The 16466-nt window shown below is 42.2% G+C and overlaps 1 protein-coding gene across 6 annotated transcripts in view; it reads right to left on the bottom strand.

Annotated features, from left to right (window-relative positions):
* Positions 1–16466, bottom strand: part of DCLK1 (doublecortin like kinase 1) — a 359833-nt gene that overhangs the window by 60260 nt on the left and 283107 nt on the right. For all 6 annotated transcript variants that reach the window (XM_032150479.2, XM_032150476.2, XM_032150475.3 and 3 more), the window contains 2 exons: positions 10298–10382; positions 7238–7346 (listed from right to left, as the gene is read on the bottom strand). In XM_032150479.2, the coding sequence (XP_032006370.1) occupies positions 7238–7346; positions 10298–10382 (194 nt within the window). The remainder of the gene's footprint in view (positions 1–7237; positions 7347–10297; positions 10383–16466) is intronic.

Raw genomic sequence — 16466 nt, 5'->3', positions numbered from 1 at the left:
AAGTCTCTCCTGAGGTTCTCTATCCACCCAGGGCACCTGTGACAGTTTTCTGAATGTTCATACGATCGCACTGAAGACTCTAGAGAAAGCACCCCACGCTCTTTAGACCTCAGTTCAGTGTGACAGCCTGTGTGAGTTCTGCTGGAGAACTCATAGATGATATGGTCAAGGTGTAAAGAAAGGGATAAGATCTATTTCAGAGCTTCCTGGGACCCCTGGGCCCTTTTATGGGCTGTCTCATTTTACTGAAAGAAAATGAAGGTGACTGAAAATCCGCTCACTTCCCAAAGCCACAAGGCAGCATTAAAGTAGGACTCTGAGTTCTCCAGGCCCCTGCTCCCTGCATAGCACAGTGAACGCCGCCCCTCCTCTGTGATAGGTGTAGGAGGAAGGATTTAGTCGTATCGTTACCTTTAAACAGCTTCCTAATTTGTGCTAACATTGCTAAGAAACTGTAGTGACAAACACAAGAACATGTCTATTATTAAAGGGCACAATGCATACTTCATAGTCATAGTAAACCACGATTTCACAAGCATTGCTGTTTTATTTCTGGTGTGAAATCGAGAGAGCCTAGCTTTTTACCTATAGATAAAAGCCAATTTTGCGGATCCAATGGACACAAGTAGTAATGAGGTTAACTAAGAACATGCTTTAAAATAGGGCTTTAAAATATTCAGTATGGTGAATTAAATGGGATTTCCTAGTTATATGGTTATAGCAAGAAAATGATTTGCCTCTAAGCGAATCAAGAGGCCAGGCATTAATGTGTTTTGAGGGCATTCTAGAAATGTTTCATGTCATTTACTTCTAAAAATGCTTCTTCCATGACACTTCCAAGGCTTTTCATGGTGCCGGCCTCAAAAAACAGTGAACACTGAACTATGATTCTATCTGCTGAATAAAATCACAAGATAATGACTTAGAAGCCTCTTTTCCTCACTAGAGGGCTTTGGGGTTCAGTTGGTAGAAGGTAAACCCTTTGCTTCGAGACTCCCCTCCTGCAGATATGCGGCTGTCCAGAGGAATTCCCATAGCTTTCACTCAGGAGGAAATGCACTAGAAGCCCAAGGATGCCCCTGCCACTGTCTCTGCTGATTCTTCAACAAAGACTCTGCCATGGCTGGGCAGAGAGGCCATGATGGGGTGTGAGCCAGGCTGTGGCTAAATGCAGGGCTTGGTGTGCTAGACTTTCCCACATAAACACTAGAACACCAGCAAGACTGTGGGGTAGAGGCGGAGAAGGCACTGCAGTGTAAACCAAATATTTTTTATTTGGTTTAAAAATATTTTAACATTAGAAATTTAAAATGTGGGCTGGGGCGGTGGCTCATGCCTGTAATCCCAGCACTTTGGGAGGCCAAGGTGGGCAGATCACTTGAGGTCAGGAGTTCGAGACCAGCCTGGTAAACATGGTGAAACCCTGACTCTACTAAAAAAAATACAAAAATTAGCCAGGCATGGTGTTGCGTGCCTGTAATCCCAGCTACCTGGGAGGCTGAGGCAGGAAGATTGCTTGAGCCCAGGAGGTGAAGGCTGCGGTGAGCCGAGATCATGCCAGTGCACTCCAGCCTGGGTGACAGAGAAATTTACAATATAAGAGCAAACATAAATGAGAAAATGAGAAAGTGAAATGATTCACATGTGAAGAGATTCTTCATTGTAGAAGCTCTATATCCTATAAGACCACAGGGTCCCTCTAAGTAGCTTCTTCTTAAGAGGCTCCTGTAGAGTTTGTCTGCAAACTTGAAAATACTTAATCAAGAGGAAAACTAAAAGCTCAAGTGTTTCTGGATTCTGCTTTTCATAAATTACTAAAAAATTATGATAAAGCAAACCTCAGGTTGGAATACTTGAGCAATTTCCTATCTGGCTTAACATGTGCCATTGGATGGCAGGGAATCTAGACCATTGCACTGTCTGCCTGGGTAACCATCAGCAATCCCAGGCAGGGCCAGAGAGCAAGAAGGGATGTTGTGAGGCTGAAAAATAAAAGCTGCGGTTCCCTTCACCACCTCCACAAAGGGGATGGATGGACAGGACCATGTTGGTCAGAAGAGAAAGTGGTTTCTTAGCTTGGTGATTTCCCCATGTTTGCCATTTGATGCTCTTTTCCCTTGAAGGAGTAATTTTAAAGCACTCAATCCTCAGGGCTGGTGTAGAGCACAGGAGGGCTGAACCCCCTTTATAGCCAGCCAGACAAGAAGCAGGATCCCCAGTGAGCCAGAGGGTGTGTTGGCTCCCAGCAGGCCAAGGAAGCAGGTTCCGTCGTGAGCCTACAGCTCAGGGGAAGAGGGCAGCAAACCTAGGGCTTACTAGGAGCAAAGACCTTGTGGATTTCCACCATAGAACCTTTCATAATAGGATTAAACCTTCCATTACATCTTCTCATATTTCATAGCGGACAATGAGCTCCACAGAGGACCATCAAATTAATGTTGCACCTTTTCTTTTTTGATTCCCTGAGGGCCGAACTATAAAAGCCACATAATAAAATCCATAATAAAAGCCACATAATAAAAATTAATTCCTAGAATCACAGGTTTATAGGAAAGGAGCTGGTCTAGAAAGTGTGCCTGAAAACAGGTGTTAGGACTAAATGTGTGTCATAAGAATAAGCATATAAGTGTCTGCTGTAAGTGAAAACACTTGGCAAGAAATCGAATCTTATATAACAAATTCGCCTTCCTACATACCTCGAACTCTGAGGACTGCTGTGCCTGTGTAATTATTCAGCAGTGGGACGCAGGGCTCTTTGGCGGATTCAGAGGGGAAAGAGACCTGATCCTTGTCTTCAAGGTGTCTATGTTTGAGTGTACTGAGAAGAATACTAGATGACCTGACTGATTACTGGTGAGGTGAATACAGGCCGTTCGATTGCTTGTTTCTGAAATTATGTTCTTGACCTTTTACGGAACCCTCTTTGCCACAACAAAAACAGCAGCAACAAAAAACTTTGTCTTCCTCCCTGACTAAGGGAAATCAATTTGTGAGGTTGCCTTCTTATTAAGTGTGACCCAAGGTTAGAACCCAAACTACTAGAGGGAAATTTCCAAATTTTACACACTTTAATTAAATCCAACTTTTGGTGTTTGTGCTAAAAATGGTTTGGAGACAGCTGTCTTGTTTAACTGAGTGATTCCTAACTCAGGCCAGTCTTCTGCCCGCTGCACCCCTCACCCAGGGAGTGTAGCAGAATGCTTGTCAAAAAAAGAAATGGGCCAGGCATGGTGGTTCACACCTGTCATCCCAGCACTTTGAGAGGCCGAGGCAGGAGGATCATTGAGATCAAGAGTTTGAGGCCAGCCTGGGCCACATAGTGAGACCCATCTACGAAAAATAAAAACAAAAAAATTAGCAAGGCATGGTGGTGTGCACCTATACTCCTAGCTATTCAGGAGGCCAAGGCAGGAGAATGGATCACTTGAGCCCAGAACTTTGAGACTGCAGTGAGCTATGATCTTGCCACTGCACTCCAGCCTGGGTGACACAGCAAGACCCTGTCTCAAAAAAAGGTGGTGGTGGGGAAATGGCTAGCAAAGATTGGGATGTTCTAAGCTAACATGGTTTCTCTTGTTGCTGTTGTTTGCTATGTTTTGAAGGATTTAGAAAAAGAGTATATGGAGAAGGAAAAGCAGCTCCCAAGTATTCCTCTCCCATAGCATTCATTGAATTTCATGGCAATCCTTGTTTGTGGGTAAAGTTCTCTGTATGGGGCTGTGTCTTGTCTCTCTCTGTAACCCCAGAAGTGCCCCACATAAGCCTGAACTAGGAGGTGCTCTGCATATACTGTGGAAACTCCAGAGGATGGTGGCAGTTAGCACAATGACGGGAATACCACCCTCAACACCAGCAAAAAGGAGTTAGTAACACACCCTTTGTTTACCAAGTAATCCTAACAAAGCCTAATCTCAGCCTCCTCCATAAAGAGAGAACTGCCAAGAGCAGAGAGCAGAGAACTGAGGCATTCCACAGTGTCTTGTCACGCAGCTCCCAAGTGGAATTTGATTTTGAATTTGACAAGGGCCCCATGGCTCTCAGGAGCCAGAGGCTCCTCAGGAAGGAAAGAAGGAAGAACAGTAATCCACTAGCCAAGAGCAGTGATCTAAGCTTCAGCACAAGGCATCCTCCAAATGCCAGTTCTGATGGAAATGCTTTCAAACTATAGACACATAGTCGCTTTGTTGAGGTTATTGAGGATTTTGAAGATTTTCCAGGTGGAAGCAATGCATTTTAGTGACCCTGAGGTCTCTGCTTGTTCTGCTGGGTTTGAGCCTGCTTATGGTCATTGCTAGAGCCAGCAGCTTGGCTGCCCACATCCTCGGGCTTATAGGTGCCGGTGGGAGAGACAGAAGCATCCACAGCAAGGATTTTAATTCAGCTCTGGTGCCTATATCACTAAGCAATGCCAGCAGTGCAGGTGGGGGAGACGACCAAGAGCCACCGGGGGTACCATCCCTGCTCATGACTATATCACCCCTACCCTCGGCTCATGTAGTTATTAGTCCACACAGAGCCAGGAAAGTTAGGGATGAAGGGCATCTCACATCACGCCCTCTACTTATGCTCTGACCACTCATTAGTGGTTTTCTGCTCTTTGAGTTTGCTATGGGGCCTCAAAACGCTCCACAAAACAGCTTCAAAGTAGAGCATGTCTCTTCTAGCTGGAGTCACAGTCCACTAACTTCCTTTAGCATGTCCCGGGTGCCCCAGAGGCCACTCAAGAAGTTACTCCTGGAGCATGGGCAGAAATCTAAATGGACCTAGCTGCCAAAGACTATGCCAGAACAGGACCACAGAAAGACATTGTTATTGTGTCCATTGTTGTAGACAAATCTTGCCTGTGACAGGATATGATTAGCAGAGGAGAGGCATATTCACCCTTGGTAATACATATTCATCCTTCCAAACACAGCAGAATGTACCCGCAAGCAATGTGTGCCATTCACAACATTCTTAGCTCGCTTTTTATTTCCTTGGACCTCTGGAAAATATTAGAAGAATGTTTTGTGATACCTCTGGGGAGAGAGGGCACATGCCATATGTCCTCGTTCAGCAGGAGCTGAATACTAACTTCACGGAGCAATCTGGTGTTTAGGTTCTGAAGTTTCATACAGTGAGACCCAAGATGTGAACTCATGCAAAACAAACACAATCCAAGTTAGAAAGAAACAAATTGATTCTGGATGGAGAAATGGGAAATTTCTATTGTGAGAAGGCCAGTCCTGTTGGACTAAGACACCAGCCCGATCCAAGGACTAGCTAGGAGAAATGGCACATGCCACCATGTCAGACTTAACAGATGATGGATGCTGGCAGATCACCAGCCACCCCACAGCTTAGGGGCATGGCAATCTGCTAGAAATAGGGTTTTCTGCTACAGTAGAAATAAAGCCAAAAAAGCTAGATTTACTATCAGTAAAAGCATCAATGAAATATAAAATTATATAAGCACACATGCACTTGCATGCACGCTTCTATCCATTACCATAGGAATGGCTTTCCCAAATTAATTAGTCTTATTTGTACAGGGCCAAAGGGAACCTGTGTGATTTTGGCTCAGCTAAGCCAGAGTCTTATGGGAAACTCCTTATTAGTGGAGTAGAGTGGTTAAAAGTGTGGTTTTCGGAGCTGGGCTCTGACCTATGTCTTGCTAAGTACTTCTTAGCTGACTGACCTTGGGCACTTAACGTGTCCATGCTTTCTATCTATAATGTGGAGACAACAATACTGATATTATGAAAGTATTGTGTTAAATGAAATGTCACAAATTAAGGACTTTGTAGATAGTTTATGCTTAGCAAAGCGAGGTTGCTCCTGCTTTGGGAGGTGTGAGGCCCAGGAATGCAATGGACATTTTCCATGTTTGTCACAAATGTGCCAAATGGCCAAGCTTCGTGGAGAGGTGGGGGAATGAGAGGGAGAGAGGAGAACGGTGGCCTGGCAGCATCAACTCATGGATGTTTCAAGCTCCATATGACTCGTGCCCCTCCTGGATGCACAGTGGCTGCTCAGCTGGGTCTCTGTCCCTGTTGGGAATATCCTAGCCTTGCTGACATGTTGGAGTAGAACAAGATTTGAGATCCACTACACAAAGGTCGATAAGGAGGGCTCTGCTACAGGAGCTGGGGAAGCATCTTCCAAAGAGCCGCAAGGGGTGCCGGGAGCACATAAGTGACTATTGGCCAAATGAAGAACCCTCATGAGATGTGGGGCCCTGTAGAGACTGCCAGCTCTGATATGGCAGGAACCTGTGCTTCTAAATCAAAGCCCGCAGAGGAGGCAAGGTCTAGATCTTCCAGGCCAAAGCCTTCTCATCTGTCTTCTCTCCTCAGTCGTCCTCTCTGAGTGGAGCTTAGCAGTGTGATTCTCAGAGGATTAAGAATGGGAAGGGTGTCCAGCCCCACTGCCGGCAGAGAAAGGTGACAGGGAAGTGTGTACACCCCAGGCCAGCCTCCAGAAAGCCAGAGGACACAGTCCCTCAAGGAATGAGGCAAGTTCCCCCAACTTTTCAGTATTCTGCCCACCAGCCCTGAGGAGAAGCTGCTGGCTGACCAGGTTCCCTAAAGCAAGCAGCTGCTCAGGAAAAGAAACCCAAATCTGATACTGAGTGGAGGGCTTGAGGCCCCCGTAGCTGGGTTGTAACTTTATCAGTTGTCACTTCTCCATCTAGTAGCCACCAGCTAATGTCCTCGATTAGGTATCTAGAACCTCAGGATAAATCCTTCCCTTTGGCCCACAGAGTACCGGGTTCATTCATTTTAATACGTCTTAATGTATTAAACACCACTTCTGTTGGGGTCAGTACATATGCCTTTTAAAGCTTTTCAAGATGATCCTGTATGTATTTCATTTTATGCTAGTATGCATTACAGACATAAACTCTCACAAGAACTTTCTGACCTCTACAAAATATGTCATAAAAAGTGTGTGAGAAAAACTATTCAATATGGTTTTTAACAACAATAAAAAGGCTTACCTGAAAGAGCTGGCAACGTCTCTCTGAGTACATTTAAAAAAATCAAAGTCTTTAATTTATAGATTGTCCCCAGGTATCACTACGTTTTTCAAATCTGTTGTTAGATGGGTCTTTCTTTTGCAAAGCATTCTTTTGCATCTGGGGTTGAGACATTAACTTACTCCATATGTGCCACAGACTGGAAATAGAGACACGATCTTGGAAAACATAACGCCAAATGTAACCTTTAAGGTTTGATGCAAATGATATCCTTCTCACCTTTCTACACATTCCTTGACAACAGCAAAATTTCCATCTCCTATTGTTCTTCCGACTTTATATCGTTCTGTTATTGTAGCTGGAATCTGGAAGCCTTCCTCTGACACTTCTGAAAGAATCATTAATACTTTTTTATTGGTAGAAAAGGGAACACAGATGTTGCACAAGGAAACATTTAAAAGTATCATCTAATTGACTGGAACAGATTCAGAATCAATATGTCATTCTCTGTACAGTGAGGCAACTGCCTCCCCACCCTTGCTGACATTGTATATACTCAACAGTTTTTACTAAGACAAATGATAAAATAAAAGAAACGTAAGGGGTCCACTCCCACCTATGTAAGAGAAACTTGAGTTTTCTGATGCCGTGGGGATTCTCAGGAGGAAGCTTTGCTCCTTTTACTTCATGCCAATTTGATCAATAGTGTTTACTGAATACCCACTGTGTACAGAAAAATAGCATTCCCATGTATGGCGCAGGAGGCAACTGCAGTTCGCAAGGGACTCTGGGCTGCCCGACACTGTACAAGCATGAAAATTGCCTGCTGTCTGGACACTTAGTTTTACTACATCCTGAAATGGAAATCTCCGTAAAATTCCTTATGAACTAAGCACTGACGGCCACCCGTCCTCGGTATCAACGAGCAGACTTTAGACAAATGTTCTCACCAGCAACCTGCATAGCAGATGTTGAGTTAAAATTACAATATCTATTATGTCTGTGAATGGAACAGTTTTGTAGTTTCAATTATGTTAGTGCCACTAACACAACACATTTTCCCCCTGAAAATGCATTTTGAAATATTTCACAAATGCCTAATAATGCTTTAAATATCTAAGGCCATAAAACTAAATAAGCCACAGTTAGGTCACGTAAATATACTGAATAACCTTTAACATCTTAAGGGTGTAAAAAGTCTTTTATAGCTGGGCTCTAAAATGTACATGCTTTAAAGTGATAAATCCCAGCTCTCCCTCAGGCAACCTGAATGCAAAATATGATGGAACCCTGGTGTGTTTTCTAAATGTACTCCTCTCCCAACCTTTCATCATAAGCTGAGACTAAACATCTCTCCTCAAAATAAAACTTTAGATGGTGAATGGGCTTTCTTAGTAGTTTTTGTATTCACGCTTGCTCTGTATTGTTGGAGACTCATAATCAAATGGAGACTCATAATCATCAGATATCTCCATGAGGGCCTTTCTTCTCGATTTATGATGATGCTCAGTTGGCATCAATCTGAATTCTAGAGTGGATGAAATTTCTGGAAAGTGTTGAACAAATGTAGGACATTTGCTGCTGCTACTTTTGTCCTTGGCGTTGGTACAGCCTCTTCACCCCTTTATAGGTGACATTTCCCTCTTACCCTGCTAGAAGCCATCTAGGTGGTCTCTAGAATAAAGTGAGGGCTGTAGCCAATCCCCCTAACCCCATCTCACCCCTCTAAAGAAGCCACAATTTTGCCTCTGTTTGAAGGACTCAGCCAGGGGAGTTTTGTCTACTGCAAAGCATCCAGATTTACAAAACAGCTCCCAGATGGCATAATCTTAAGGCTCTTTACTATGTGGCTAAGAAAGGAACCCTCCTTGGCTGTTGGGTACAAGTGTGACCCTGCAGGTGGGAAATGGAAGAAGGTACTTCCATCCTGCCTTCTGGTGGGAGCATTCACTGAGACACCCATTCAAAGCACGAGGCTTGGGATTTTTTTTTCCTTGACTATTCATAAAAGGTACCTCTTCTCACTTTTGGTTATGAAGGCTCAGCCAGGCTGGGTGTGGTGGCTCATGCCTGTAATCCTAGCACTTTGGGAGGCCGAGGCAGGTGGATCACTTGAGACCAGGAGTTTGAGACCAGCCTGCCCAAGATGGAAAAATCCCATTTCTGCTAAAAATACAAAAATTTGCCTGGCATGGTGGCAGATGCCTGTAATCCCAGCTACTCAGGAGGCTGAGGCAGGAGAATTGCTTGAACCTGGGAGGTGGAGGTTGCAGTGAGCTGAGATAGCGTCATTGCACTCTAGCCTGAGAGACAGAGCGAGACTCCATCTCAAAAAAGAAAAAAAAGAAGAAAAGAAGGCTTAAATCAAGAACCATGTGATTTCATTCAAAGAATACAAAACACTTTGGAACAAAAGAGACTTCTAGGTGGCTGAATTTCATATTTGTGGAAACATAAAAAATTCTGATGTTGCATTGTAGTCAGAAAATAATTATACTGTAAATCACATATTTCACTTAATATAATAAAAGCACTTCCCAAAGGGTACTTTTTTCAGAAAAAAAATTAAATCATATCACTTAAAGCAAATAAGAGAAGCAGATTCCTTAACAGTGGCTTGATGGTGTCACTTTTATCTTTTCCAAATACTTCCCCACAGTTGACTTGAACCTGGTAACAACCTTCAGGAAGGAAATAGGTGTGATTCACAATCTCCATTTCATAGGAGAGGAAGTAAGATGCAGAGAGTTGAAGATGCTTGTCCAAAACAATCCAGTGAGTTAGTGAAAAAGTCATTTCTGGAATCCTGATCATTTGACCACATCACGGAGACATTCTGGAGTGAATTAGCTCAAGGGTATTTTTGCAATTTCCACCAATTCTTTTTGTAAAACCGTATTTCATGTATTGAGTTCACTTAATTTAGAGTACATCTGTGAGACTACAACAGTCAAAAGAATAAATTGTCTTTAAATTTGAATGGCCTTTGTTCACTTAAAGTAACACTAAAAGTGAACAGAGTTTGGGAAAACAAAAGCAGCCACGATCCCAGCGATCCCCTCTTATTTCCAAAGCAGGCAATAGCTGGCCTTCTTAGCATACATATGCCCTCAGAGGATGGGAAATGTCTCCAAAATGGGCCAACTTCCCCTTCCCATTCTCACAGAGCAGATACCAATCCCTGGTGGGCACCATATTCAACCCTATCCCCTTGTGATTGACCCTCAGGAGCTGCTCAGCCTTGTCCACGTCATTCTGCTTGAGAAGCTACAGTTTCTTGGGGTAAATTTAGCCAACCCATCCTCTGCCTCCTCAGATACCAAGTCCCAAGCTCATCACCTTCTCCAGGGCCGTCGTTCTCATCCATCGAGCTGCAGACTTTGGTGGACGCAAGTGACGTAGAGGAGCCGCCATGCTGAGAGCTCTGTAGGGGAACAGAAACCGGTAATTCAAAAACTGGGTCAGAATGCCTGAGTTTCCAGGGACCATGCCCAGCCCCGAATCTCAGGAGAAAACTTTGCCCATGCTAGGGAGGATTTGATTTTAACACTTGGAAAAAGACGTCTTCAGCATATTCAACTGGGGCCACATCTCCCTCTCTCCCTGTTAACCAAGAATAGACCGTGATAACAGGATCAAGCTGGTTATTGTGAACTTGAATGTTCCATGACTTCTTATTCCTTTTGCTCAAAATCAGGGTCCTTTAGCTCGCTCCTTGGGTTTGGCAGAGTTCAGGCATCTCACCTCACTCTTCCACAGTCTATCGGCAAATGGCCCTCAAATGTGGCACCATTCTGATCCCATCCACTATGTTTTCTATTTTTCTGACAGAAAACGTTTCTCTTCAGTTTGTTTTTATAAAATATCCTAAAAAGAATTAAATGCTCCACCCTACCACAACTTTAGGAGAAAGGTTAAAGAGTGGGGTTGTCATTTGCATTTTGAGATGAAAACGTAAGCACTGAGTAGGTTATTGGTTTGTTAAACGTTACATAATAAGTCTGAAGTAAAGACAACAATAAAAGCCTAGGCCTTGTAGTTTTGTTTGATTTTGACCCAAGATCCATGAACGCAAGCAGGGTAACAACCGTAGGAGAGAGCTCAGAGGACAAAACAGGACCAAATATTTAATATTATGATTGGCTATGGGGCAGTACTTCAACAATGAATGTTTCTATCTCTGCATCTATTTCCTGAGAAAACAATTTGCACATTTCAATGCTATTTCTAAATAGTGAACACAGCTTGTCCTAAAAGATCTTCCTTCTGTTTCCCTGGGTTTATCCACTTGGTTGGCCTGATGGGAGCAGGAGGCGGTGAGGGGGCGGGCGGCATTGGCTCATGGTGCCGGCTGTCTGTGGAGCAGAGAGAAGGGAAAGAGCATCTGTAGTTGAATTAATAATGAAGAGGTGGCGAGAAGCAAAGCTGACCTATTTTTCCTCTGCTTACCTGTTTCCCTTCAACCTCCTCCCCAACCCATTCAGCTTTAAAGTATGTACGAAGTAGGAGGAAAGAGGTTTGACGTAATTTTATTATGGTCTACAGTATCCTGCATAGGAGATTCAAAGATTTTAGTTTTCATTAAAAAGATTAATAGAGTTGGGGAAATGCTGCCTAAGTCACTGCAGAGCCATCTAAGTCAAACATCATAGATCGTTTTCCTGGGTGTGACTAAGATGAGCAAGTCCCATTGGTCAAGTTCATCAAAGCTCACAGTTGACACCATTGGGATGAAAGTTAAAGTAATAGCAATAGTATATCTGCTTTTCTACAGAACAGGCTAAAAGTTGAGAGATGACCCTTGTATACCCCTGAATATTACACAGTTTTTGTAATGTCCCCTTTATTTTCCAATATTATAAAAATCCCCCCTCAGTAAGCCTGGTGACTTGAGCTGTTTTTCTATCTTTTGTAACCAGCAGCACACATTTCTCATATGTCAGGCTAGAAAAACGGATTGAGATCGTCACCTTGACACAGAGTTTTTCTTAGTGTGACACTATGTACCCATAACCCACTCTGTGGAAGGGACTATAAATGTGGGAGCTTCTAAGCCATGCTCTGCTGACTTTTACGGATGGGCGTCTTTTTGTGAAAACCTTGTTATTTATAATATTGCAGTATGAGGCTGACACAAGGCAGATTTATTATGTCAATAACTGAAGAAAATAAACATAACCACATTTGAGGGGAAGGTGTGTGTTTTCCAGAACAGTGAGATCCTTCATCCTCTGGGTCATTGTTTTTGCTGCAGACATAATGGTGTTCCAAACAGAAAAGCACTAAGTAAATGTCTACAATGTAGACCTTCTTCTGGGCTTTCTGGACCTTGAATTTCTCCCAGCAGCAGCACAAATGGTATTTCATAATGGAGACACACGGTGTGGTTTAGGCTGGCAGGTGCTGCCTTGTCACGTGGTGTTTTAAATTTAGAATACAAAGACACATTCTTTCACCAAATTAATAGACCAGTAGCATGTTTCCTAGCAAAGATGTTCACAATTTAGCCACTCAGTCCCAAAAGCTTGTTCTTTTAGTAAGAACATCAGGTACTCGATACAGAGCTCTGACCCATACATAGTACATGAAAACATCGCTTAAACTGTAACATTCTATAAACTTGTGAGCTATTATTCACTCAACCGCCTTATCAACTAATGAATTGGATTTAACAGTGCCACCAAATGGCTGATCCCTGAATGCTTGTCACAATGCCAGCTGGGTTTTCTCTGCTTTCTGAACAAAAATCTCTCAAGGATTTTAGGCTCTGGTAGAAAATAAAAAAAGGAAAAAAAAGTAGGGTTAACACAAGTTTGCTTATGTTTATAACTGCTTATTTTCAATGTTACAACTGTGTTTTTGTGTTTCTGAAAATGTATCCCAAGTCATTTCAAATTTTCTGCTGCTTGAGAGTAACAGATGATGGGCAGTTAAGAGAAAAACATACTTATGGACATACAGAGTTCTCTGAAAATGGAAAGCTCTCATTTTATTTATTATGCTCAAAGAGAGTAAAATGAATGTATTAAACTTCTAATAGTGTTATCTCTTTTTTCCCAAAGAAGTAAGATAGTTAATACTAAATACTTTTCCAAGATGGTGACCATTCGCTGATTCAAAGAGTTTGGGGGACTGGGATGGACCTTAAATATTACCTATTCTACCCCACTTCCATTCAGAGACCAAATGCCCCCTACAGAAATCCCAGTGGATGGTCAGATGGCCTCTGTCCAAATACTTCTAGTACTGAACATACTACTTCCTGAGGCAGCCCTTCATCATTAATAGGAGGCAAAATAAAGGAAGTTCTTCTGCTAAAAATAAAAAAAAAAATTAGCCAGGCGTGGTGGCGGGTGCCTGTAGTTCCAGCTACTCGGGAGGCTGAGGCAGGAGAATGGCGTGAACCCGGGAGGTGGAGATTGCAGTGAGCCGAGATCGCACCACTGCACTCCAGCCTGGGTGACTAAGCGAGACTCCATCTCAAAAAAAAAAAAAAAAAAAGGAAGTTCTTCTGTAAGTTATGTTGAAATTATGTCCCTCTATGTTGTCCATTTATTGGTCCTATCTTTGATTTCTAGAGTTGCCCAGTACAGGTCTAATCCGCTTTTCACCTGACAGTGCTTTCAGGTGTTTGAAAATAGCTACTGGTCTCTGTCTGTGTCTTCCCAGCACGTTGGGAGGCTGAGGCAGGAGGCTTGCTTGAGCCCACAAATTCAAGACCACCCTGGGCAACATAGTGAAACCCTGTCTCTACAAAAAAAAAAAAAAAAAAAAAAAACCCTGGTGCTTGAAAATGAATGCAATATTCTGGGTGTGCTCTGACTAGCACAAAGCAGAGAAGGATAGAGTTTTCTTTCTCATGAATAGAGTATTAATTCACTTCAAGATCTTATTGGCTTATGTGGATAAGGCCATAGCATTTCACCTTCACAATGAGCCCACAGCTATGTCGTGTCTCCCTGGTGTGTGTTTGAAAGGCTGTCTTGGGCCAAGTCCAGGACTTCACATTTCCTCACGTTAAATGGCATCTTTATTACATTAATATCCTTCCAGTCTGTTATCTTTTAGATTCTGATCTGGTCTCCTAATGTTTTTGCTCTGTCTCCCAGTTGAAGCCATTTCGGTAATCAGGATGGCTCTTTGGGTAATCCACCAATTCTTCACTAAACCACCTAAATAGACTAACTTAGACTCTGCTGGAACATTTCTATTATTATCCATAAGTCCAACAAAAGGATTTCGAACATAGTAAAGGCAAAATGTATCAGTGCTTGCTCTTTAGAATTAACTTAATGAGATTAACCAGCCTTTGTTTACAACCAACGGATGCTGAAAAGCCCACCTATATGTTTTCATTGCTTGTAAATGAAATCAATTTACCTTTTTGGTTTTTCTGAGCAGATAAACCATTTTATAGTCCACATGCCAACAAGATTTTATGTTTGCTTCAATTTGCTAATTCCAGGGCATCTGGGTGTACAGTACAAAACATACAGTTGTTTTAGAATTTAGGGCAATTAGCTGCTCTGAGAGATGTTGTGACATTTGAAATGTCATCACCCCCAAGCAGACTTAATGGGAACCATTTGGGCAGGTTGCTGGCACCTGGATGCTTTTATGGCACACCTTCATAAAAGCACTGCCCTAAGTAAGAACACACCCTAAGTGTAGCTATTGAGCTTGGGATCATATAACAGATGGAGAACATATCACACTTTTTGAAGTAAGTGAGAAAGCTGACATAACAACCCTAACCACATTTTATCAAGATGTATCTGATGACTGTGTAGTGGAAAAGAGTTCACTTTAAATGGTGTGAGTTACTCTTGCCATTTGTATTAATGTTGTCACTCAGCTGGGGTCCACGCTGCATAAAGATTTTGAAAATATCCAATTGAGAGAATTGATCTAATCAAGGTAGAAAAATCTCACCACACCACTTTAGCTTTAGCTGGATAATTGCGCATTTCCACTTCACATTTTATCTTGGCATACAATTACTACCTCACTGAATTGATATTGATTTGAAAAATGGTTAAAAATAATTTAGACATCAAGTAATCACTGTCATATGATTTCTGAATCAATCTTATAAAGGAAACACAAGCAATACATTTTTAATGAACTCAAACAGTTGTCTTGGTGATCTTGACTTTAGATCCACAGAAGCTCTAAAGATGATCTCTAACAAAATTAAATAACAATCTTGGTGTAGAGAGCTTGAAACCCACAGAATTCTATATGATACAGAAAAGCCATACATTTATTTATTTCCCAACTGGATATAGAACAATAAGTTGAAGGCATCACTCTGCAATTACCAATAAGGCTCCACTATTTGAAACAAGGCACAAAGGAACTGCTTTTTCCAAATTCCTTTGTCTGCAATCTTCATAGTAGTACGTTCAGCCTAAATAAAGTTTATGGCACAGATAAGCATGAGCATAAGTAAGAATGAATACTGAAAAATGTAAAATGTTATCATAAAGATTTGGATAATTTTTTCAAAAGACTAGAAAACTGTTACTCATGAAGTTGGTTTACTGAAAGGAGGAGAAAACGCGAATGGTAACAATGGTGTTATGGCTACGTTAGTGAAACCACGAGAGCCAAGATTTCAAAGACAAATGCACTTAGTTACAACTAGATCTGTACCGTTTGTTGTATTGGGTAGTTTTTCTGGCCTCAATTGTCCAGTCACTATACTCATGTAAGCCAAGGTCTATAAATTGATAATCTGAATGATTTGTCCCAAGGAGACTTGTGTCATTGGGTAGTCACATGCCTCCTCTCATGAGTTACACCCTTCATGAAATCGTAGTTTGGAAGCAGCCCAGGAAGTCATCTACTGTATTTCCTCTGGATAGAATAATTCCCTCCATGATTTACTCCTCAAATGGGATTCCCAACCTGTAATGAAGGGAGCTCACTACTCTTCTAGGCACCTGCTACATTTTAAGTTAAACTCTGGTGATATTAAGAAACTGTAACTACAATTAGAAATTTTTATAAATTTGGAAACATTCCTTCCAATGATTACTGCTATGGACATGGATTATATTTTGCTGTGATCATTGCTATGGACATTTATCATGGAAATAATAGAGAACCAATTAAAGTTAATGTAATTCAAAGATTAAAGTAAAACTAGTAAAAATGTTAGATTTAAAACCAGAATTTGGAACTTATATTGTAATTGTAATAGAAAATATTTTTTCGTCTGGGTGCAGTGGCTCACACCTGTAATCCCAGCACTTTGGGAGGCTGAGGTGGGTGGATCACTTGAGGTTAGGAGTTCGAGAACAGCCTGGCCAACATGGCGAAACCCTGTCTCTACTAAAAATACAAAAATTAGCTGCACAAGGTGGTACACACCTGTAATTCTAACTACTCAGGAGGCTGAGGCACAAGAACCACTTGAACCCAGAAGGCGGAGGTTGCAGTGAGCCAAGATCGCACCACTGCACTCCAGCCTGGGCAACAGAGCAAGAGTCTGTCTCAAAAAAAT

The sequence above is a fragment of the Hylobates moloch genome, unplaced genomic scaffold, assembly GCF_009828535.3.
Source record: "Hylobates moloch isolate HMO894 unplaced genomic scaffold, HMol_V3 SCAFFOLD_4, whole genome shotgun sequence".
NCBI classification, from domain to species: domain Eukaryota; kingdom Metazoa; phylum Chordata; class Mammalia; order Primates; family Hylobatidae; genus Hylobates; species Hylobates moloch.
This window is presented reverse-complemented; position numbering and strand designations above follow the sequence as displayed.